The sequence below is a fragment of the Embiotoca jacksoni genome, unplaced genomic scaffold, assembly GCF_022577435.1.
Source record: "Embiotoca jacksoni isolate LCO1_2020_lvr unplaced genomic scaffold, fEmbJac1.0.p SCAF_20, whole genome shotgun sequence".
Lineage (NCBI taxonomy): Eukaryota > Metazoa > Chordata > Actinopteri > Embiotocidae > Embiotoca > Embiotoca jacksoni.
Genome location: NW_027185341.1, coordinates 2,066,237 through 2,091,630, shown reverse-complemented (window position 1 = coordinate 2,091,630; position 25,394 = coordinate 2,066,237). Strand labels below are relative to the sequence as shown.

The 25,394-nt window shown below is 40.4% G+C and overlaps 2 protein-coding genes across 3 annotated transcripts in view; one reads left to right on the top strand and one right to left on the bottom strand.

The window, feature by feature from the left end:
- The window catches only part of afap1l2 (actin filament associated protein 1-like 2), a 38,814-nt gene that overhangs the window by 6,124 nt on the left and 7,296 nt on the right, over positions 1-25,394 (top strand). The window contains exons 2-6 of one of the 2 annotated variants that reach the window (XM_069155563.1): positions 8,675-8,803; positions 13,048-13,113; positions 16,123-16,214; positions 23,388-23,505; positions 24,866-24,949. In XM_069155563.1, coding sequence (XP_069011664.1) covers positions 8,675-8,803; positions 13,048-13,113; positions 16,123-16,214; positions 23,388-23,505; positions 24,866-24,949 — 489 coding nt within the window. The remainder of the gene's footprint in view (positions 1-8,674; positions 8,804-13,047; positions 13,114-16,122; positions 16,215-23,387; positions 23,506-24,865; positions 24,950-25,394) is intronic. The other variant, XM_069155564.1, reaches the window with a different exon arrangement.
- Positions 17,019-18,710, bottom strand: LOC138201952 (kelch repeat and BTB domain-containing protein 13). Its single transcript, XM_069155566.1, has one exon. It carries the CDS (start codon positions 18,636-18,638, stop codon positions 17,124-17,126), a length of 1,515 nt encoding a protein of 504 aa, XP_069011667.1. The 5' UTR covers positions 18,639-18,710; the 3' UTR covers positions 17,019-17,123.

The window sequence follows — 25,394 nt, the reverse complement described above, 5'->3', positions numbered from 1 at the left end:
GCGCCTTCTTCACTTTTGGACTGTGACATTCTGACCTTCTTGAAACGCGCATGACACTCAAAACACCTCACCCGCTCATTGCTTCATTGCCAATTTCCTGAGTTTGACACAAAATCTGATGTGTGCTCTCTGCTCAAACTTTCAGGTATATGTTGAAATCACAAATGTGCACCACCAGTGGTCACAAAACGCATGCAACTCAGGAGCTGATCTTGATCAAGCGACATAACATGGGATACATACACAAAATGTTTTGCTCCCTCCTGCCCCGTGTGCTTTTTACTACTTTGCTGGAACAGTCATTAAAACTTTACAATCTTCCCTTTGTATTATACAACAGTAAACAACTGATTTTGTTTATGTTGACAACATTTCTGCACCATCATCCTTTATTTTCAGTCTCCTATTTCATACGCACTCTCGCATACCTACACAAACCTCATGTCATCATCCTACTTAGCCAGAGTATTGAGTCTTCAGCTTTAGCCTTCATCTGCAGCGACTACTGGAACCTGCTTTGCATCCAAATCAAGTCAGAGTTGCTCAAGCAGACGAGGGCCCCTTCCTATAAAAAAGCGAGATTTACTTGGATTTTTAGAGCCCATTAGCATTTTTCAGCTGTGAAAACTTGCCTGATTTCTCCAAGGGGCCGAACTGTAAGCCTCAATATAACTGAGACAGCACAGATCTAAAGAAAGAAGACTGCAAAAGAGTGTTAGGGAAGCTCAGGCGTGAGATGAATAAAGGGAAGATTCAGTAGCTGGGGCAGAGGGAAGATGAAAGAGGAGGAACTTGGAAAAAGAAAGTGGAACTACACTTGATAAGTGACTTCTTTACAGCTTTTGTATGCAGTGTTTGTACCTTTTGTAAAAGTTAACACCTCAATCTGAGGCTCAGCATGTTGGGTGAGCCAACTGCTAGTGTTTCAACATTTGCTATAATTCTGCCCCTTAGATTATTTCTACTCTTTTCAATGTCATAATCCTATTCTTTCACCACTCTCTTTGATGTTCTTTTATTATGTGAAATCGGAGCTTCTGTTTCTTGTTGTGCTTCATGTCTCCTTTGTTCTGATCACATTGATCAAACTTGCTTAATAATTAATTGTTCAATAGCAGCATCAAGCATATTTTATACCGAATTGTTATTTTTCATCTGCCAAAAAGAAAGAAAAAACAAAACACAGATTGAGTTAATAAAAAACAAAACAAATCATGACTGACAGCTCAGAAACAGAAAGTTCAGTTTTCATTTCAACCGAACATACAGCAGCTGGTTCCACTGTTTCTCTTTTTTGGTCAAAGGTATGTTAGATGCAACAAGCGTCTGTAGTGTTAAAGACAATAGAAACTGCAGGACTTTAGGCCACAACCAAACCACTGTACAACCGTGAGCTCCTCTCGTGACAAAATACTTCCTGTCACAAATATTTGATCTAAACCAGAAACTCCTATGACACTTTCACAGATTTCATTTTTGGACCACTTCAGATTAAACCATACATTTTGCAATGGAGTAAATTAGAAATTTCTGAAGCACAATTTCAACCAAATTATATTTCCTATTAATGTAGCGAGAAACATTCTATATGTAGATACTGAACATGTTGTTATGTTCACTGACAATGTAATACATGATCTTGTAGTAAAGGATTGACTTTTAGTGACAGGGTAAAGTAAGACAGAAAGTTTGTTTTGCCTCCTCATTGTTAAGATGAATGACTCCTTGGACTTGAGAGTGCTGCTGCTTTCAGTCCTACGAGTTGTTGTTTGGGTTCTGAGACCGAATCGACGCCCACAGGGCTCTCTGCACTGACTCTCAAGTCATTAAGTCAGGCTCACTCTGGAGTCTGGTGTGATGCTGCATCAGTGTGAGAGTGTGAGAAACTTGAGAGGGTCTTCTAAAAACCACATCCCAGTGTTTTTTTAAACACAGAAACACTAAGATTTGATTACCTTAACAAAAATTTACCAATGTACAGCACATTCAGTTCAAAGGGAACAACACTATAAGAATGAATACAACTACAAGGTCAACATTTTACTGTCCATTTTTCTTTTCGTATCTTTCTGCTTTTTGCAAGGGCAAAGGTTTTTGTTTCAGTGTACTGCTTGTTAAAGATTAACCTGTGATAACAATATTTGCTAACTCTCATTATAGGAAAGGTTTTTATTTGCACTTAAAGACATATTGAAGCCACCAAATTCCCTCCCTATTATGTTAAAACACAGGGAATGTTTGTGTGTTGTTGGACAGGGAACTATGTATTTACCCCTCATGTTTAATGTCAAATTTTACTTTCAACCTCTATACATACATTCACTTTTCATTTAATTTGTCCGACTGAGTCCAATTCTTTCTAAAGTTCCTTTACTGCTGCTATCAGACACACGCAGCCCCTTTTCTGAAGCCATAAAGTTGACACTTGCTTCTTCTTTTTTTTTTAAACTCTGGTTTCTATGGCAATAGCACCAAAACACAGCTTGCATTAATCCAGCCATGTCCAGGCAGTCCCTGCCCCACAGCTGAATCCAGCATGCTTCAGAGTGAAAGACCACTGCCTGCCAATAGCGATCAAACGCCAATCGAAGTGGTGTTTGATACTTTATTCAAGCCCTGCCATTTGCTAATTATCTGACACTCTCACCAGAGTAAAGGCCAGGCTGGAACAAAGCAATCAAACGTGGCTCCTTCTTCCTGTTGTGCACATTACAATTTATCAAAAGGTCAACGCCATTTATGTATTCTCCCCCTGATATAAATTAGCTTTGCTTCTACTGAAACAGAAGCAACCTTAATCTGTGACAGTGTGAGAAAAACACTATCATCCCGAACGTTTTACTCTCATGTTTGGTCACTGGTTCCAATTCTCCTTCTTGACCCCACTTCCCTTTTTAGTTGGAGTTGTAGCTCTGTCAGTCACAAGGTGTCACAGAAAGGCTCAGTGCTTCGTATCAGTTGATGCAACCTCAGTTCACAAGATTTTCCAGTTACTTGTTTCTTTAAAAATGGAATTATGTAAGTCCATTTTCTTATTTATAGCAATGAATATCTTGTGTATATGTTTACTCTGACTTAACCTGCTTTTATGTTCAACAAACAAGTACAGCTAACCAATTCATAGAGATTAAATGCTCAAGAAAAACACCACTGCAAACACCTACCTGCAAGAAAAAGAAAAGTGTTTTTGCAGTTAAGTAGGCCACTTAAGGCAAATATAGTGTACCATTACTTATTCATGTCAAATAAATAAACACCGTTTTTTTTTTTTTTTTTTATTGACAGTGCAAACTCAGCACTTTTTAGTTACTGTATATTTGCAAAAAACTTTGTATTCCCTGATAAACAGAAATTAATCATTACCTCATTAAAAAGGCATGGATTTTTTGAATGCGGTTTTAAATGTACAAATCTTGGGAGTGTGTCTTTGTTTGTGTGAACTCATGAATGAGATTAGAGCTGGTTAGCAGCAAGCTGTTAGATGATGTTTTACAAAGCATACTGTGTTGTGCTGCTGCATAAGTCATCGGTAAACTGCTTGGAATGAGTCACAAGATTAGTGGAGAGAAACTGTTTGGCCTCCCTGGAGTCGACAGAGTGTCACATTGTGGTGACACTCTTCCCATGCAGCTGAGTCCAGTGTGATCTGAAGAATAAATGTGCTTTAAAGATACCTTTCTTTAAAAAGACGTTATGAATGGATGAAGGGATGTACGTGGGCACACGGTGGCGGGGGGGGGGGGGGGGGGGGGTGCATGGATGAACAGATATATGGAAAAATATGCAGAAAGACAAATGCTTTTATAAGCTTAGTAAGTATTGTGTTTACTTTTTAGCTAGAAGTGAAGAAAGCAATGTGAGCACATCTGTAACTGTTTTAAACATCTGCACCACATCCCAAAATATGACTGGGATTCAGAGAGTAAAGGAAGTGTCCAGACCTAAACCACCAGCTCCAAGCTGAACAAGCAGGAAGCCCTACTTACATCGCAGCTGCCTTTATTGCATCATCAGATTTAAGAAATATTATAATTTCATGTTTTGACTTGTTTTTGTTTTCTTTAACTCCCCACCCGTTTGATCCCCCCCCCCCCCCCATTGTTGATCAAAGTCATGATAAAAAAAAATGCTCAAAAAGAAGCACAAATATTGCATCAGTGAAACACAGGATATTTCCTGGAGCATAAACTGATATTCTGGGACTTAAGTAGGGCAGATGGAGAGGAGATGGTGTACAGATGAGAAGAAACTTGTTTGATTTACAGCCCAGTGTCACCTCAAAATATGAGGAAAAAGAGGTATAGACCAGTCATACCTCTAAGAAAGAGGTGGTGGAAGAAAAACGAGGTTTTTAGAGGGCTGAAGTGTTGTTCCAACCATCCATCAGTGGTCTGTATGGGTACTTGCTGATGTGAGAGAGACTACATTTATAGGGAAACATATTCTTGTCAGATTATATTTACCCCATTTAGCCTGGAAGCTGTCTGATTGAAATGAGAAGCCATTCCTGCTTTGTTAACTTAAGAAAATCAAATGTGGTCTGTCAGTGTTGCAGGACTTCCAGTCTCTCAGAGCAGGAAATCCCGCCAAAATCTTAACAAGACACCCTTGTTCAGCAGAAAATATGTTCAAATTTAACAAGAACTGGTGGAACACACTTAAGTCCAATTTCTTCCTGCTGGCAGCAGCCATGGCCAGAGGCATTATGATCTCGGGTTGACTGTCCAATGTTTCTGAACGTGATATCTCAACAGCGACATGAGGGAATTTCTTCAAATTTGGCGCAAACGTTCACTTGGACTTAAAGATGAACTGATTACATTTTTCTGGTTAAAGGTCAAGATGACACGGAGCTCACATCTCCCCATTTTTGCGAAGGCAATATCTCAGGAACACCTCGAGGGCATTTCTTCAAATTTGGTACAAACGTTAACTTGGACTCGAAGGTGAACTGATTAGAATTTGATGGTCAAAGGTCAGTGGGACCTCACAAAACACATTTGTGGCCATAACTCCAAAAATTATTTTCAAATTATCACTCTAATGAGATTAAATGATGAAGTGATGACGTTGCATATACAAATAGTCAAAGGTCATCAGAAACAGTTTTATTGGCCAAAGTTGTGGACACATAAGGATTCCTTCAAAGTTTTCACTACATACATTGTATGAGTCTAGTTAGACTTGGTTGCAAACTAACTTGACTGGTTGTTGGCGCCATACAACTGCCCTTTTCAGAGATAACTTTGAAATTAACTTTTTGAGTGCAGTCCTGTTTTTGTGTATTTTATTCCTTATAGTGTTTCAATTAGTTGTGGATGAGATAAACCACCAGATCACCTTTCTAATCTTATTAATGATTTACCCTCTCCTAATAGAGATCATATCCAAACTATCGCCTTCTTCTTCACAGCTAACATGATAAATTAGCATTTGAGCACAATGGCTGTAAAATATAAAAAAGAAGCAATGATTTGAAACAGACGCACAGATGGATGCATTATCAGAGATAAATGTAAAGACGTTCATATATTCTGTTTGTTATTTTTATTCTTGGATGGCTGATAAAAAGTATGGTCTCACTCAGTTATAATTTAAGCCAAATTGGAAGACTGATCCCTTTTCTATTGACCACAGCCAATGTAAACCTTCAGCTCGTGACAACTAACATTGCAGGAAACATTTGTTTTTATATAATCTAGGGTGTGATGGTTTTCTTACAAAGTATTTGTTGCAATACCACGATAGAGTTCCCTGTAACTTGATCTGCTTAAGTCGGACTGGTTTTTAAAAAAAATCCCTAGTTTAAGAGTCAGCCTCACTTTTCAGTAACATTCTTCCGTCTCAGCTGAAACATTGCAAATTCAACTTATCGGTCTGCCAACTCATCAGTGCACTTTATCCAGCTCAATAGGTGTGGTCATGTGAAGTGCAGGAGAAGTCAAACAAAGATGTGGTCATTTACTGTTGTTAATAAAGCAAGCCAGGAAGTCCAATCTCACACATGAGGAACAGCAATTCTGCTTTTACGTTGTGTAGGTGTTTTGAAACCTTTAATTCAGCTGATAATTAAAACAAAAAGTGTTTATTTAACTTGTGTTCTTTTTACTGTTTTAATTGAAAAACATTAAAATCACTCTCACTTCCTGGTCTCTCGGATTCCTTTCAGTCCTTTCCACAGAAGTGAATTGTTTATGCTGTGGAGGCTGCGGTCACTCACTGGATGTGCAGTGGGCATCTGGCCAACCCAGAGCCCACAGAGCCGGCCCGGGCTACAGACCTCCCCGTCCTGTCAGCTGACTCTGTTTCCCAGGGTCCCCCAATCCAAAAGGCCATCTGAGTCAATCTCTGCAAACACACAAGGACGAGAAGCTGGAAAAATGTTTAGATTCATACTGAGCGGCGAAACAGTCACAACTAAACAACAATTAGAAATGTAATGAATGTGGTTTTAATCATGACGGCACATTGCGACACATAGAGGAGCCCATTTTAAAGCATTTTCATCATCTTTTAATCAAATGTGACCATACATCCCCGTTGTATGTGTATGTGTGTGATGTTTTCCATGGTGAAGGTCCTCACATGGTGCCTTTCAGCAGAAGCTGACTCAGCTTGAGTAGGAGTCATTAAAAACAACCCAGCCCGCTGCAGTTTTGGGAATGCCTTTCGTCATCTCTGAAAGGCAAATCTTACTGAGGTCTGACACCTTATGTTGCAAAAAAAAAGTCCCCCTTTTTCAGAGGTCCTTTGATGTGCGGGAGTGTAGGAAGGAGGGGAGAGGGCATGAGTGTACTCCACTGCAAGGCTCAGTTAGTGATGAGTTTGAGCCGGAAGGAGCCATTAAAATGACATAGCTGACAGTTTTAATAGAGCTCAAACAGAGAGGAGCAGTTTACTATCCTTGTCATAGTTTTTATTTTATGTGGAGCAGAAGGTTTGTTTTTTTAATAATCAAAACTTCATTTCACTTTAAGCTACAGCACTTGTCTGGTTGAGACATTTTTTTTTTTTTACTGATTTGTTTTTCCCAAGGAAGGCAGTCACTTTTTTTTTTATTAATATGTGTTACTGTAATGTCAGTTAAGGTCCCTACTTTTATAGAGCTACAGTATGTGTACCTTTGCAGACAGTTTCAATTAATGCCAATTGGAGTAAGTGTTTACTTTTCTTCACTTACTTTTCCAAAATAACCAAGAAGAAATGACATTTAATTCAGTGTGCTGATACTCAAATCTTTTTCCTTCATTGATTGTCCTTTCACCTCCCCTAACATCCCGGTGTCACACGAAAGTGTGTAATACACCCATCAGTCCTCTAGAGGATACCGTGTCAGTCTCGCATTTTGGCTCGTCTCAGCATGAAAAGAGATATGCACAAAGTGCCCTATGGTGTCCGTGGTAAAAAAAAAAAAGGGAGGCCATGTGATGTAAAGTAATGAAGTCTGCATTAGGAGGAGGTGATGGATGATTGGATGGAGCAATCACAGGACTTCTACCTGTGAGGCTGGCGTTTAAGTCCATGAGAAAGCAAAAGTCAACCTAGATTTCTTCAAAGTACATAAGGAAGTTATGTAGTATTTTTAACTTATGTAATGTATGTTAAATAACTTACAAGGTGTTCGTAACATTACTTGCATATATTTACCTAATTTGATCGAAACCATGATCTTTTTCTAAACATAACCAGGTTTTTGGTGCCTAAATCTTAAGTCACCTTACTTTTCAAGCAAAACGGGAGGCTGACAAGATATCCTCTATTTGACTGACAGGTGTATTACAACACTAGCGTGATACAGGCTTGCACCTAAATATAGTACTGGATAATTATTTTCCAAAATGTCAACAGTTACTACACATTCTAATACAATGTACAGTATATTCACACCCACCAATACCTGCCACCCACCTATTCCTTTAATACATTCTTTCTTCTTTATCCCCCCCTCTGTCTGCTCTGCTGCTGAAGTGCTCACACACTGAGGTCCACTGTGGCAAGGGACCTATTCATGAGGCCGAGAGACAGTGAAGGGAAACACAAAGAGCTCCCCACACACAGTGGAGAGTGCTGTGAGCTCAGCGCTGACCCCTGAAGGATGTGTGTGGGCTGCACCCAGACACAGTGGCCCCTCCAACTCTGGCTCCAGGCTCCTCCCTCCTCTGAACTTGACCTTCTACTAAACTCCCAAAACAGCCTCAAACAGACTAGCAACTGTCAATAGCAGCTGGAGGAGAGAAAAAAAATAAGTGAATGACAGTCTGAGTGGTTATTGACTGTTGCCAGCTAAAAACCACTGAAGAGTCTCTCCCATGTAAAATGTTGGCATGCAGCATTACAGCAACTTGAGGAACAAAAGGGAAGCAGTGAGAAAGAAATAGCAAACAAACCAAGATCTGAAATCTGTGTCAAAAGACAAATCACTGAGTTGAACAAGTCCTCTGCCATAAATTAAAGTATAATATTCCGAATATGTCTGTCTGGATACTTCACAGGATATTTTATTACTCATGGCTCCTCTTTTTTTCTTGATGATGGGAATTTTGACAGTCCTGGTCTCCAGCCATTGTTTTGATACTCCAAGATATTCTCGTGCCAAGAAATGTGTAATAAGCTTTAAAATGTTTTTTTTATTTAGCTGTAAATCTAAGTCCTTCTTGTCTGTCTGTGCTTCCAGTGCTGGACCAGCTCCTGATGGAGCTCCACCGCTTCCTGCTCATCCTGGACAGTGAGACTCTGACTGGGAGTGCCACCACCCAGAAGGGCTTGCTGTCTGATCTCCTCCAGTCCTACAGAGGTTCAAATGGTAAGACCTAGAAATGAAATGCTGGTTGTTGGAAAGAGAATAGAAGGTGCCCTACAGACATGCCTTTTCAAAGTACAATGGATAATTGTTATTATTGCCATAAAGATATACATTAATAGTCACTCTTGCTTAGTTTCTAAAGATTTAAGTCTGGAAAACATCCACTGAATGAAACTAAGCTTAGGTAATATATGCCAAACTAGTCAGAAAACTAATTAGAAAATAACATCTCTCTAACATCTAACAACTCGTTACCTCTCAAAACCTTTTGATCTTAAAGTTTGACAGGGTAGATATAGAAGGAAATGCAAATATAAAACCGTCTGACTTGGCTCTCACTTCCAAATTATTTAGGAACTGATTTTCAGTGGATATTTCAGGGGAACTATAACTTTTTTTTTTTCTCTTTTTTTTACCGTATAAATAAAAACAAAGAAACAAACGACGTCAAAGGTCACAAACATATGAAAACACCTCATAACATAATAACTGTTTTCGGAGAATTACGTGAGCGGAAGATAAAGATGTTCTGCCTGGTTTAGAATTAAAAGATTAGATACATTGGAAAGTCTAAAAGACAGCAGAAAAACTTGAGTCCTAAAGCCTAAAGCAACACTTTTTGCAGAGTAACAGTATTGGGAATAAACCAGCCTTTGAGATTACAAATGAACTGAGAGTTTTTCCCAGAATACTCATGAATTATTATGTCAACCACTACACTCTCTGATAAAATCATGCCTGTTAAGTGTTATGAGGTGCCATTTGCCTCCATGAAGGCTTCAAAATGTCTTGGGAGTTAATGATTTCCATCTCCAGAAATGTGATTTGACAGCATTCATCAGCACCGTCTCAGATCTCTATACTGCACTTTTTACGTACAACTGTTGGCGTATATACATTAAAAACATTGTCTGTTGTCAGGAAATGTTTGTGATACCGTATTAGAGGTAGCAGCAGGGACTTTCATTACAGTAAAATCAGTCTTCACAAACCTTTCTTATATTTCCTTTTTAATGTGTTTTTTTGGGGGATTGCATGGCAGTTGCATTGGTTGAATGTTAACCACACGTTTGGATTCATTGAAATGCTGTTTAGACTAACCGGCAGTTCGTCTGTCTTCATACAAAGCACCATGTGGTCATACCCTGCTGTTTTCCCACACTTAAATGAGCTTATACTGTTGGCAGTTTGACCTAAAAGAAACTATCAAGCTGCCAACTCTGGTAGGATTTAGCTATTTTAAACTCTCAGTAAACCACCGTGTAATGATAATAATCCTCCAAGCTTATGTTTACAAATAAATCTGGGTTACTTTTTCCCACTTTGGTTGATAAACACCACATTGTGGTAGCTGAACTGAATATTTACCTGCACGTCTCCCTCTCTTGTGCAACCATTGGATACATGCTGTTTTGTTTTGTGACTGTTTTGCAGTTTTACACATATAAGCAAGCTCACACAAAGTGCCTACTAATGCATCCTAAAGTGATGCATGGTCTCTTAACATATCTTGTCAAATAGTTAAAGACAAGCTTATTTTTCTTACTCACTGGCTCTGACAGACAACATGAAAATGCTGCGACTGCTGGTGGGCTGATATAATTTATGGTCCCTACAAGTCACTCGGTTTCTATGTGAAACAGCACTGCAGTAAGCCAAACCTCAGCCCTGTAGGTGTGTGATCATTTGTGAATAAATAAAGACACTTATTGCAACCTCAAAAATGTGTTTTATGTTCTGATGATATAGTAAATAAAATGTTTTCTGTAGTTTTGTTTTGATGACCAGATTGATTCTTCTCCCCTCGCTGTCTTTCTCAGTGAGCTCTCTCACACAGCAGTCCACTAACACACACAGGCAGTCATGCGTTTCCATGTTCAGGTCCTGGACTACTTCCTCCTCTGGCTCCGAGCTGTATCAGTTTTCCGAAGCTGCATTTATCCTCTGGGGATGCTCACTTCCTTTGAGCAGAAGTTTATAAATAGTGTTTCAACTCTGTTCCCCAAAAATCTGTTTTCACTGTACAGGCAAAACATCGTTTTATTTTGCCGCTGTTTGGTTTCATCTCCTGATATCTATTTCAAAGGAGAAACCTTCTCCAGAGTATCAAACAAGCTTGGGAGTTTTGTTTGATTTCCTCCCGGGGTATAATCTTACTCAGCTAAAATATTTAATTTCATGAAACAGCCCTTTTCTCAAAACTGAGCTGTAGCTCCAGAACAAATTCCCATAACAGGTTACAGTAAGCAGCTGGAGCGTGCTGTGGCGCAACCTCAGACTTTATTGTTTGAGGAAAAAGTAGTTCATTCAGACTGTTTATGTGGCAAAGTTATGGCGATGTCCTCACCAGCTTGTAATTACTCCACCATGTTTGGAGGGACATTAATCCAAACACAGTCCTTTTCTCACTAAGATGATATTAGCATCGGTGTGTGTCAGGAAGTTTCATCATCTCCACTTCTTGCCTCAGCGATACCATTGTTCACATTCACCTGTTTATATTCGAGTGCACAGAGAAGTCAAGTCCAGCCTTCAATGACAGCCTCATTTGTAACTGTTGCGTAAGCACAAAACAGGGCCTGAAAAAAGGCGTACGCCGCTCCTCACGCAAAAGTCAGGATTTATAAAAACAAACTTGACAGTAAATAGTGCGCACCTGTCAACAAACTCTGACTCATCCGTACTCACCTTTAGGAAAATTGGCAACACGGACGGTGAGGTGGTGAATTGAAGCCAGATTGTAGAAAATTCAATGTGACAGACAACTCGATACGTATAACGAAGCCTCTCACATATTTAATTTGACTTCATATCACATCTTATTTGGACGTGGCTCCACTTTATCATTAACATTCTAACCAGCAGGGTAATTTTTTGCTCGTGACCTCAAATTATTCCATAAGCAACTTTGAACTGTAAATGATAGAAGCAAATCTATGTCTCACATTTAATTCCGCTCATTATATCATACTCTCCGACACGTTCCTTTTCACCGCATTTACATTGCAAACTAATCATCATCCTTTGTAAAAATCCGAGATAACAACAAACAGCATCAGGTTAAAGGACTGCAGAACAGAGCGTCACATAAAAAAAATAATTCTCATATTGTTCACATATAGTTTAATGCAGTTGTTGTGTGTAAAAGTGTTTCCAACGCGCTCTCAGGCGCTCAGAGTGCAGCGGCATGGAGACATCGCGGTGGAACTTCCATCACTGCAGCAGCCACACGCTACCACTCGCTGCGTTTGCGACGTCACAGCTGTGACCACCGAACAAATATGCGCTTCATATCCTCCACCTCGTCCACAAACATCTCGAGCTCTGTGTCTGAGAAAATATATTTCCGGGTTTTTGTGCACATACACTTTTAGTATGGATCCCACCCAATTTTTTTTTTTTATAGATGAGGCCCCTGGTCATTTATCCTGAAATGTTCAACTCCTCTCACCACGTAAAACACTTTGTTGTTTTTTTTCCTCCGATATTTTCTCTAGATTTTGCTCATTCTTACTTTTCAAGCATGTAAAAGAAAAGCTGATGGATAAAACGAAGCCGTCTCTTTTGGGCCGCTCCTAATTCTTGTTTGTTGAAATGAATTCAGATGTGCAGTTGAAGCATAATACAAAACCAAACCACAGTTTGGGTTTAATGTAAACTCTTTGGGAATGCAAACTGGTATTAACAGATGGACCGACTTCAGGAGCTGTATTGTATATTTAGCCGCATGATCTTCAAAACTTCAAAGACAGAAGTGACACAGTGCTCTATCTGTGCAGGCAAGGAGTTCTCTGACTAATGTGTGATGAATGCTCTCCACAGTAAGAGTGGGTGTCAATAATGCTCCCATTTGTCGGCACAATGGGCTGCTTGTTTGGGTGAAGTTCCCCTTTAATCCTGGACTTTTGACAAACATGAAAGTTTGTTTGGCACTAAGGTGGGATCACATTTTTCCCATCGGTACTACAAGAGAAGTGAAGGTGTCCGAAAGGAGAGGGGAGGTGAATATTTCAAAATAAAACAGGAAACAAAACATAAGTAAAACACGAGTGGACACAGAACTTGACAAACTTGACGAGATGTGACACTTGAGGTGTTTCAGCTGCTACACTGCATATGACATTCGATTTAGTAGAAGTTACATTAAAATGAGCTTTGATAGCATATGGTCACAGTCTATTCCAGATAATAATATTAACTTCAGCGGTCAACTGTTAACCACCTTTTTCTGTCTCTGCTTGCAGGCGCTGACGAGGAGTACATCTACATGAACAAAGTCATTGTTTCTGGGAAGAACGGAGATGACGGAGGTGTGACTTCTTAGTCTTTCTATTGCAAAATGAGGGCTTTTGGCAGAGCATCTCAGCCCTACCAGTGGGATGGTTCTGTAGCAATGTTTGACAGTCGGTCCACTACTTTGATCCAGACTCAAATGTAAGATCAACAACTTCTGTTCAGAGGATGATTCCTAATAAATTTTATGAGCTCTGACTTTTCCTGTCATACCAGTTCATTTTTTTAATTTAATTTTTTTTTTTTTTCCTGAATCTAAACTCTCAAACTATTCGCAGAAAACTTAGTACAGATATTCAAAACGCAGAGATGTCCACTGACCTTTCGTAGTATTTGCAAGTTTTTGGTTTGTGACCAAATTCCTGCAACGCTACAGACATAACACTCAGCTGTGCTTAGTGTTTCGTGCCAGTTAACAAAAATGATCTTTTTGTTCTTGTTGAAGCATTTAGCTCAAAATGCAGCTGTTTAGCCTTACAGAACTGCTTACACGGCTGCAGGCTCTTCATATTGTTAGAAAACCCTTCTTTTAGTCAGAATTACATTTTGGTTATTTACTTTAGAGATGGGTTAGGGTCACATTTCCTCATCAATCATCATGGTTGACCAACTGAATTCTGCATAAATCAAACATATTGAAATCACATAGTTCCCTGGAAAATCTTTGTACATGTTCAATTCGACTTTATGTTAGTGTCAACAGTATCCATAAACCTTCTGCATTAATCCTGTTATGACAACTGTAGTTTCACCATGTGAAGTTTGAACTTCAGATGTCATTATCTTTAAAGGATGTGTGTTATATGAAATGATATCAGACTTGGATACTGGCTTTTTACTGGTATTTTGAGTTTGTCCAAGTGGGTCAAAAGGTGCATTCTTGTTATGTTATTACATCTCGCGTACAATTTAGATTCAAGTGAATAGCAGACATGATAAACTGCTGCAAGCAGCTGCCCCCTCAGCCCCCCTCCTTTCGCCCACCATTTCCTGTCTGTTTTTTCAGAGCTCCTCAGCATCTGAGACTGACCTGTTTTGTTTGGATGGTGATGAAGAATGTGGTTTGAGCGCAAGCACTAGACTTTAGACACATATTTTCAGCAGCGACGCTAGCAAAGCCGCAAGTTTTCTTTTACAAACACTGACGGAAAGTGGAGCTGAGATTATGACAACTAAGGTTTATTCATCAATGATCTTGTGATAAACCGGGCTCTATCTTTGAGCCAAAGAGCAAGAGCCAAACATTTGAGATTTTAGAGTAAATCATTGCTCATAAAAAAAGACAGTCATCTTAGTTTTAGTTTTATCAGTGCTATTACATGCTCAGTCTGAGGGAATACTGACAGACTGTTTTTGCTGCAGAGTTCAGCTTGTTCTCTATCCTCGTGATGATACAAAAAAACACGAACCATCAGCAAAGTACATAACTGAACATTTTGCTTTATGTCCTCATGAACACAGTCAGGAGGTCCACAGGTGCAGATGTTTTCTTTTCTTTGTTTGTGCTATCTAATTATTACGGATGTTCTGTTACATTCGTGTTTCGGACAGAGAAAACCCCAAACTATGAAAAATCTAAAGAGAAAATGAGTCTGTCACTGTTTTGCTCTTGTATTTCTTTGTTAATCCACATATCAATTTTCAAGTAGAAACTAGGTGAAAGTTCTGAGGATAGCGGAACTAGTTTACAGAAGTAAACAATCATTGGCAGAGCTACACTCCTCGTCCCAAAGGAAGGGTCAGCCTGAGAGCCCTTTCCTATCAAACATCTTGAGTTTAAAAAGAGAGCAGAAAACACACACACATACAGAGTCATGTTTTACTATAGTTGTGAGGACACTTATTGACATAATGCATTTTCTAGTCCCTTATCCTAACCCTAATCATCACAACTAAGTACCTAACTCCATCCCCTACCCTAGCCCTAAACCTAAACCTAAACTAAACCTAATTCTAACCTTAATCCTCAAATTGCACTTTAAAGTTGTGGGGACCAGCCTAAATATCCTCACAGTTTGTCCTCATTAATGTGTTTTTTAACCAAAAGTGGTCCCCACACCTATAGAAACACACACACACACACACACACACACACACACACACACACACACACACACACACACACACACAGACAGACAGACATAAACATACAAACAATCTGGTTCATTTGGTTGACTTTGTTTTGTTCTTTTTTACTGTTACTGGATGATCTAATACATTCACTCGTGGGCATAACCTTAGTATTAACATTATAACAAATATGCCTATCTGCATTTTTAGTAAGACACGGATAGGAAGGTTGATATCACTCATATGTGCATGCTAACTGTAAATCTACAGCCAGCAGGTCATTCAAGAGGGGAAAGCAAGAAGCCCGATTCAGCACTTTTAAGGCCCCATACTAAACACGTTGTACCTTCTGAAAGTAGGATAGTTGTTTCCCTTCCTTCCGCTAAGCCAAGCTAACTCTCTCTTAGCTGCAGCTTCATAATTAACATGCAGACATGACGGTGTACATCTAACCATTGGCAAGAAAGCAAATTACTATTTTAGTAATATTTAGTATTATTTTACTAATTTAGTAATTATTTTGACAGAAAACTTTTTATGGCGGTCACAAACCTAAAGTTTGGGACCCTTTGCTCTACATAAATATTGGCTGCTGTTAAGGCCAATGAAAACCAAAACATTTTCATTTCTTATCTTTTCTAATTTTCTGGAGCGTGCTGTGAGGTCTTGTGTGTTTTGCATAGTGCTCTCATTGCTACCATACAAATGCTTCCCCATGATTTGGGTTATGTAGTCGCTATATTTTAACAATGGAGGTTCTGTGCCTTCAATGGAAACACAAGTGTGTATAGGCCACAGCTTTGTATCTGGAAATGTGTTTGATAAAAATAGACTACATTTGGACTTCCATGACGGACCAGTTTTTTTTAATTTTCTTTCTAATTCCTGTGTGTTTATTTCACAATAGTCAATTCATGTGTATGAGTTCAAATTCCTGTTATGCTTTTATGACCTAGATGGCCGATCAAATGCCCTGGTCAATGGAAAAGCAGCAAAATATGTCTCCGTGCCACAGAAGCGCCTCCCTGACCTGCCGCCCCCCAGAACAGTAAGTGATTACCAGCTCCTCTCCATCAGAGTCCATTAACATGCAGAATGGTTTGGCTTTACACACACGGCTTTTTCAGCCTCTGCCACTGTGGTGGGAATGGTAATAGTATAATTGACCCCAGTAGCCCTGCTGAATTCAATAAAGTACATGGGAAGGTTCAGCTGAAGTCACGATATTCTCCTCAAGAAGCCCAAAGACAAATTCCAGCTTTAAATGTGATTGACGGCATCTCGGCCTTTTGTTACAGCACAGACTTTACCGTCACTGACACCTTCGGTGTTGAAAATAAAAGTACAATGGGTTGATGTCACATATTGAAACAGAATTCCTTTGGCTTTTCATATCCTAAAACAAATGCAGTCTGTGGCCAGGCGAGCCAAAAACATTTCCCACAACCCTCAGAGTCACAAGCCTGAGGCTTCGTGAAATGTGTTTTCCCACCGAAACAGGTATTTAACAAGGCTGCAGACGTGATCGCTCAGGAGTGTGTGAGAGAGCTGCGGTGTGTTTTATGTTGACTGAGAGCCCGGTGGCTCCTGAATTGGCCCAGTGTGACTTCAGGAAAAAAAAAAGCAGAGAATGAGAGGTTTCGAACATCCCGTCAGTGCCTTTGAACTTCACACATGCACACACATGCACAGACACACACACACACACACACACACACACACACACACACACACACACACACACACATGGCCTCCCCCAATATAAACTACAGTAGCAGCTGCTGCTAATCAGAGCAAATGCTTAGTGTCAGCACGTGTGTGTGTGTGTGTGTGTGTGTGTGTGTGTGTGTGTGTGTGTGTGTGTGGGTGGGTGTGTGTGGGGGGGAGGGAGGTATACACAAAGACACTCTAAAAGAAACATGACATTGTTTCTCAGTTGCGCTCTAGTTTTATAGTTTTATAGCGGTATAGCTTCCTCAAATCCCTCAGATGCGTCTGGCAAAGACATTTCTTCTTCCTTCCCTTCTGCATCCACTCGTGGTGTAACTGGTCCCGTCTTGGGGAGCCTGAGTAAACACGTCCACAGTGAACCACTCTTCGGAAACCCCTTCATCTGCCTGCGGGGCTTCCATACATCTCCAGTGACGGTGTATTCAAGAGTTAACATGTGTTTCACGGTGAACACAGAGTCCGCCCTTATCATTGCAGTGAACAGCGCCCCCTTGCTGTTGATGTAGTCCCCGGGCATGGCTGTCCACTGGCCCGTTGTGATATTGTAGCAGTCCATCCGGCAGCGCAGGAAATCATCGCAAGCCCCGTTGCGCATCACGTACAAATTGTCCCTGTGGGATACCATACAGTGGCCATAGCTTTGAGGTCTAATCAATGTGGTGGCAAGAATCCACTCATCTTTCACTGGTATGTACTCGTAGATGTCTGTGGTGTCTGGAGGTTTCCAGAAGCAAACAAACATCCGTCGTCGCGCCACAGCACAGGCTGCGGATGCAACGGGTCTTGGTGCATGATGTATAAATGTCCACTCTCCTTTTGCAGTGTTATACCGCTCTGCAGTGGAAATTGGTTTTTTTTGGACCTCTCCACCGACGGCATAGAGTTGGCCCTCATATCCAAGCAGGGTGAAATCATATCTTGGCTGCTGGGGACCTGGGAGAGTAGTCCAAACCCCTGTCTCAGGGTTGTAGCAGAAGCTACTGTCCACTGTGTCCTTACCATAACCGTAGACTCCCCCAACAATGTACAATCGATTGTCGAGTACTGCCACGCCTGCCATGGAGGTGCTGCAAAGAGTTGGGAGGTTTGTCAGATGCTTCCACTCTCCCGCTTTTTCATCGAGATAGCAAACAACTCTGAAGGAGTCCTGTAGCAGCTCCATTGAAGGAGAGTGGGTACCTATAGCGATATAAGAAGTAGGAGACAATGTTTGAGAATATTGTAGCAGCTCTTCAGGGATTGTACTCTCTGCTGCTTCTTTGAGGTCATCAAAAGCGTCACAAAGAAAGAGAGCTGCACTCTGAACCAGTGCATGCACCCCAAAGATGGAGGCTGCATGGTAAAGCAGGAGGCAGTTGTTTGAGTCAATAATGTCGCAAAGATGTCGGACCAAACATGCAACCTGTAAAAAAGCAGCACACTCTACAGCTTCTACGAACTCATCCGGGTCGCTGATGGCGGGAATCTCTCCCCTGCAGACAACCAGTGCAATCAGGAAACCCCTTGCATGTACTCCTCCCTGCAGGTAGAGCTCGTCCTGCAGACTTTCTGTCATCCCGGAGTGAAAGAGAGCGCGGAAATAGTCGCTGTGCTTCACAAGAAACGCCCGCTCCACAGTGAACCAGCTCTCCTCCACCCTCACTCTCACACAGCCCGTCTGGTACTGTCTGTCCTCCAGATCAAGGGTCACATTCTCTGCATGAATATCCCGGTTGATTCCCAGGCCTTCAGGCACTTCCATGATCTCTAAAACCGGGATCTCCTTTCTTCCTAAAACAGGCCTTCAAGTGATTATTCAGTGTGTGACTTGAGTGTAGATCAGCCATTTTTCTCCCAGGACTGCTCGGTAAATGAAGGTTTGTGCGAGTTCCATTGCGGCCAGTCTGCATGGTCTGAAAATAGAGTTGGGACTATAGATAGCAGCTGTGCCACTTGCGAGCGTCAGGCAGGAAAAGGGAAACTGTTGACTCGCACTGTGAGCGGTAATGTGGCTGCCGGCAACTGTTCATTACCATCACCGCAATACGATTGGCTCATGTAGATCTTTGTTGAATTATTCATGATTACATTACCCCTTTAAATCCAGCTCGTTTTTAAATAGCTAGTTATATGTTGTCAAAGTTTATTATACAAATTGAGGAAAAATCTAGAACCAAAACCATGAAGGGTTTAGAGGTCAAAGTGTTCCCAAGAAGGCAAAATACAAAAACAAATACAGTACGTGCACTGTCAGAGTCATGTGAATATTTTGTTTTCTCTTTCTGCTCCTGCCACACTGCTGACATGTGCTTCCTTTTTTCCATTTTAATTCATGCTACTTTAGCTTAAGAATATATAAACAAAAAATACTACGTAACAAGTCATTGAGAGATAAAACAGGGCTACAGACTTCTCCTGAATCTTGCTTTCCAAAGCTGAGCGGCACTGATAAAATTTTTTTTATCACTACCTTCTCCTCTGAGCTCCCAGCAGGCTTCCAGATACAGTGTGTGTGTGTGTGTGTGTGTGTGTGTGTGTGTGTTTCGCCGCACCGGATTCTTGGCATGGGAACCAGGGATTTTCCATGTTCCTCTGACAGTTCGTTTCTTGAGCTCTTTTTCCCACTCTTCACTCACAGCCCCACCACCACACCAGTACCCCCCCCCTCCCCCCAAACCGGTTTGTTATTTATGTTCTGCCTCCTCAATCCATTCCTTCTAGTCGATGTTTCTGTGGTGAGGGTGTGTGTGTGTGTGAGAGAGAATTGAAAGGAAAGGGCTATTGAAGAGGGTGGAGGTTGGAGGGGGGGGGGGTTGCAAAGTCTTCTGGGAGATAAAGATACACATACCTGGCATGTCCCCTTTGCTTCTCTTTCTCATCAGTCCAGCTTTTCTGTGGAATAGCCTTGACCCAAACAACAAGTTGTTTTGGGGAAATTAATGAAATGGAAAGAGAAAAAGAGAAAAGCTAGAGATAACGGTGGGTGGGTGTTCGGGGGGGTTGCTGCTGCTCTGGAATGCCTGACTTTTTGTTTTAATTAATAACAGATGCCTTAACTGCTGTTTTCTTTCACTATGGAGCAGTTTACACTGTTACCACTGTTGTGTGTGTGTGTGTGTGTGTGTGTGCGTGAGACAAGAATCACTTTTTTACAAGAATTGTTTTTTCTCAGGAAATTTGTCAACTCTTGAAACTTTGTAGAAATCTGTCTTACTCTTGGGATCATATAATCTCAACAGAGATCAAATACGATACAGAAAACAAACACCTATATTACCATATATCAAATGCAAACTTTTATAATAAACTGTCATAATCCATGTTATTCATGTCATTGTCCAACTGCTTACGGTGTTAGTTCCACCTGTGTTGATGATTATTAAGTGACATAAGTTTCACCTCAAAACTAGTTTTTTTTTCAATATTTACTCGACATTGCATCATTTTGAAGATGTTACACACACAGTTGCATGATGAAAAATCTTCATCAGCTCCATAATGAAAACCAATGTTACCCTCGTTGAACTGCAGTGATAACATGTCTGTCCCACCCACTTCTCTCCATCCTCTCCTTCATGTTCTGGCATGTGCGGGCTAATCACACAAACAAGTCTTCGTCACTGTGACTGTGTGCGGACCGTGACATGATGCCAGTTATCATGACGGTTTACCGCATGTGCTACGTATTACTGGGAATGTGATATGGTGGGAAAAGCTCACAAACAGGGAATTCCCTGTTTACTGGGAGTCACTGCGACTGTCTCTGACAGCCCACATCAGAAATCCTGATTTTGTGATTTTTGTACAAACAGATAAACATGATTTGTTTTTCATTTTTTTCTTGGCCTGTAAATCTCAGTAACTGCTCTTTTAAATCTATAACGTCATAAGACCCACCACACGGTTTTGTAACCACAAAACACAATTTATTACTGCCTCTCTTCAATTTTCTATACAGAGTCAACACTTTTACCCATCAAACGTGATCAAACTTCTGTAGTCAATTTCAGACTTGTATTACAGGAACAGCTTGTGCTGTACTGAAAGAAAACTAAGTAGTCAAACTCTGATCTAATGAGATACTTTTAGCAGTCTGGATAGTATATCAGGCTACTTTGCATGCGACTTGTATTCCTTATGCTTGTAATCTTGTAGATAATGTTTTCCAGAAAATTAAGACAAAAATAAGGAGTGCAGATCATTTGTGGGAGGAAACATCACTTTTTTGTCATACCTCTCACGTTGAAGGATTTTATTTTGTTCACCTTGGAACTCCATAAATTCCTACAACATCAATATGAGCTGTATCCTCGGGTGATTTATCCCAAATTTTTGTTTTGCCTTTTTGCCACATAAACATAGTATTTGAGATGCTTTTACATCACAACCTTTAGGGATGAGTGTCATTTCCTCTATGTCTTTCTGTGGCCTCAGAAGAATCCTCCCTCTATGGACGTCTATCTCCATCATCCCTCCCTTTGCTTCGGGATAAAAGATTGAATACACTGATGTCAACTTCGCTGACAGCTTCTGAAATTTTTCAGCTGTTATGTCATTTTATTTCCACATTGTACCAAAACTAAACTTGCATATCTCTTCTGCTTGCTACTGTAGAGACCTGATAACTTGAGACTTGTGGGCACAGTTTGCGGAGATAAAGAGTGTTTTCCATGGAAGACATTGCAACTGGTGGGAGGTTTTGAGTACGAGACAGAAAGTGAACTTTCAGCGCCCGAAAAATTAAGCCCTGATGAAGTAATTCCACATGTAAACTGTTTACTGGTAAGAAGACAGGTGATCCCACGCAGCTTGTGTATGATTAAGAGACACATAAATCTGTGATTGGCTACAAAATAGCCACTGTGTGATTTCTCAGTTCCAAAGAAAAAGATCTGCTTGTATCTGCAGAAAAGGTGTGACTATATCTTCTCAATAATTTCAAACTTGGCCAGTTTACTCACTCGGTTTTCTCCAGAAGTTCTGCAGGATGCTCAGTAGGGTAATTACCAGATGTGTCAGTGCAAGATGAAACACAAACTTTAGTTTACTTGCTTACAATATATTTTGTCATACAAAGGTCATTGTCCAATGCACACACTGCATCTCTAATTTATTTATATAAGTATATTGTGTATTACTTATAACATGAACTGAATGCTGACAAATGACCTTTGGCATTTGTAAATTTAACAAGTCCTCCAGCCCATAATACCATAAAAGTTGTTTGTTCCTCCCCTTAAATACAAACCAGTGGAGTGTTTCCTAAATTAGGGCTCCTAGTTAGGGTTTGGCATAACAAACACGTAGATAATGGTTTGTGTTAAAATGATGACTTGAACAGTGTTGTGCATCAAAGTTTTTGCTTCCTTCAAGTTTTGAGACTTTGTTGTCTTGAAAAAAACTAATGCAGTTTGTGGTTGAGACTGTGGTTGAAAACTACGAGCAAACAACACCTAAGTCTACCTTGGTTTCAGACTATCCACCTCCTAACAAAGAAAAACTCACATCAAATGATGTCCATCTGTTCTGTGTAACTTCTTTTGTTCACTGACACTATTTCCATAGTACCCATACATAATCTCAACACACAGGAGATGTTAGGAGGATGTGGTATTTTACACAAGGTTCAAGGTCATTTGATGATGAGACACCTATAAGTGTGGGTTGAAATGAGCTCCATGCATGACACACCAATGGGTTGTTTTTGGAGGAATACTGTCTCCTTAAATTTGACTCACTCAGTTTAATTACAATTTGTTGAGTTTAAAAATGTGTTCAGAAAAATTCTTTGACATTCACAACTTAACATCTTGAAGAAAATCATAATCATAATAATAATAATAATAATAATAAAGAACTCCTGTCATGACATATTTTCTTCAAAATGTACTCTGGATCATGTTGCTGATTTAATGGTTTTAGCTGAGTATTAAGGACGGGGCAGACAGACGGGCTATACCACACAGTAAATGAGAAGGAAGACGGAAGTGAAGTCAGACTGCTCATTGATTTCAAGGAAGCCTCTGGGCCCGCACACACACACACACACACACCCAGCCCAACTCTTTTCCATGCCCACACACACACACACACACACGCACTCCTCCCCGAAAAGGCAAACATGTTACTCTCTAGTGCACTCGGTCAGACGAGGATTGGTTACATGAGGAATTCCCCACTTACTCCTGAGGTGACAGCTCGATTAACCACGTTCAGCCTACGGGAACAACACATGTTAATAGTGTGTGTGTGCGCGCGCACGCACGCGCGCGTGTGTGTGTGTGTGTGTGTGTGTGTGTGTGTGTTGTTGCTGTTAACCTGTGCATTTCCTCTACAGGCCATTGATTGATCATACTTCTATGAAGAAAGAAGTTAAATTAACAGACTTTTTTTTTTCCTATCCAATATTTTTGTCTTTTAGTTTATAATAAAGTTTTATAAAAAAATTGAATATGACACCTTCACATTTGAAACCCCCTCCTCTTTTCCCCGATTGTGTCTCATCTGTCAGGGTGTGGTTGGTCGGGAGCCGTTCCCCCTGTCCATAGCTCCAGCTCCAGCTCCAGCCTGTTTAGACACCTCAGAGAGTTACTATGAAGAGGCTCAGCCCTATGAGGAAACTGTAAATGGTAAGTTCTCTGGTTCAATATTACATATCTTCTTGTCCACAAGCCCAGCTAAATAATTGTCAGATTAAATCCTTTACTATCAGGGCCAGTATTAATCAGTATTCTTGCTGCCAAGAAAATCTATTCGATTCAATTCAATTATTATTTATATAGCACCAAATCGCAACACAACAGGTTATTTCAGGGCACCTAACATAGTAAATTCCTTACAACAGAACTTTACAATATTATACAGAGAAACCCAACGATTAAAAAAATTCCCCCCGGAGTGGCTGGGAGGAAAAAAAAAACCCTCCCTTTTAGCAGAAAAAAAAAAAAAAACTCCGACCAAACCAGGCTCAGAGGTGGGCACTGCAGGACACTATAGAGATCCAACACCATGAACGGTTAATGGGGCCAGTAATCACAGCCCAGAGACAATCAGCCCCGGGGACGGGGACATCTGCAAGAGAAGGCGAAGAAACTATGCGAGTTAGGGAAACTGTACGGGGGGCAACAAACAATAAGCAAAAACTATTGGAGAGAAAAAGCATGATGTTAATGAGATGTACACTCAAGTTGTTTAGGAAGCATCCCCACGAGGAGCACTTCCTCATGTTTGGGTGAGTGTTTTCTACACATCATCATGGAAATAGATAAAAAAAAAAAATAAAAAAAAAAAAAAAAAAGATACATTTTTGTAGCTCCCCATCAAGTAAAATACCAGTAAACGTTGGAACACTTGAAAAAGTACACTCACTCGCATATTGCCGTGTGGAATTGTGTGTTCCAATCTAACCCAGTCAGCTGTTTGAATTGTAGACATTTCATCACAGTTATCTGCTTTGTCGGGTTTGTTGTTCTCAAGCACACCTTAATGTTTGAGCTTGAGCTGTTAAACATAGCCTCATAAAAACACTGAGAAAGCGGCTTCATAAGGCGTACACTATAATTAGCGAGCACTGAGAGATCATGACCAGTTTCTATTTCAAGGTTTTGTTTACTGTAATGGTGCAGTCGGGTTGTTTACGTGTTGGGCTGCGGTTAAACATGTGACTTTCAAGGCTCAACGTTGACTTTTTGTTCGGTGCTGAATGCTAACAATGCTTCAGGTATAGAATTGTTTATGCTGATGTTATATGCTTTGCAAAGTGTGATACTTGTTGATCAGGCCAAACTTCATATATCATTTTTCAACAACCGGAAGACCAGTCACAGGTTTTCCTTCATGTAATTTGGAGAATGTTGCCGAGATTGTTTTGTGAAGTTTTTTTTTTTTTTTTTTTTTTTTTACATTCAACTAGTATTCTTAAAGGCTTTCCAATTTTGCCACTTTGTTGTTCTCCTTCCTCTTCTTCCTGTTTCCTTGGATGCTGTGCAGACCTGGACTGTTTTGGCCTCCTCTCAGGGCCCTGGATGCGAGTGCACAGCTCTGACAATGTGGTCTATGCTGTGATCACCGGGGGTAGCTAGGATTTGTGTGTCTGTGTGTGGCATGTCCGCAGTTGTTTGAGGCATGAAACCAGCATGTCCCAAAACGCTCATTGTCCAGCATGCCAAGGGTGTCTGCATGTAAAGAAACAATTTCAAGTCCGGACCACCATCATTAATCCGCCTCATCCGATCAACTTCCTGAATTTATTATTTTTTTCCTTTTGCAAAACTTGCTATCTTTTTCCTGGTCACCTCCACCTGACAAGTGTGTATTTGTTTGATTGCTTGAGTGTTGTGAGGAAATCCCATTTCCATTCAAGAAAGTCATCCAGATCAAGAAATCAGACATTAACCTCATTTCCTCCCTCAGACTCATCCCACAGATCCATCTCTCTGAATCTGTACTTTTCATGCCATATCATTTTTTTTTTTTTTGTGTGTGACCCTCACCGTGTTGTAATTTTCATCTCTGATTT

Bases quoted from the DNA above. Each gene is read 5' to 3' on its own strand.
- LOC138201952 (XM_069155566.1), bottom strand. From the start codon at position 18,638: ATGGAAGTGCCTGAAGGCCTGGGAATCAACCGGGATATTCATGCAGAG.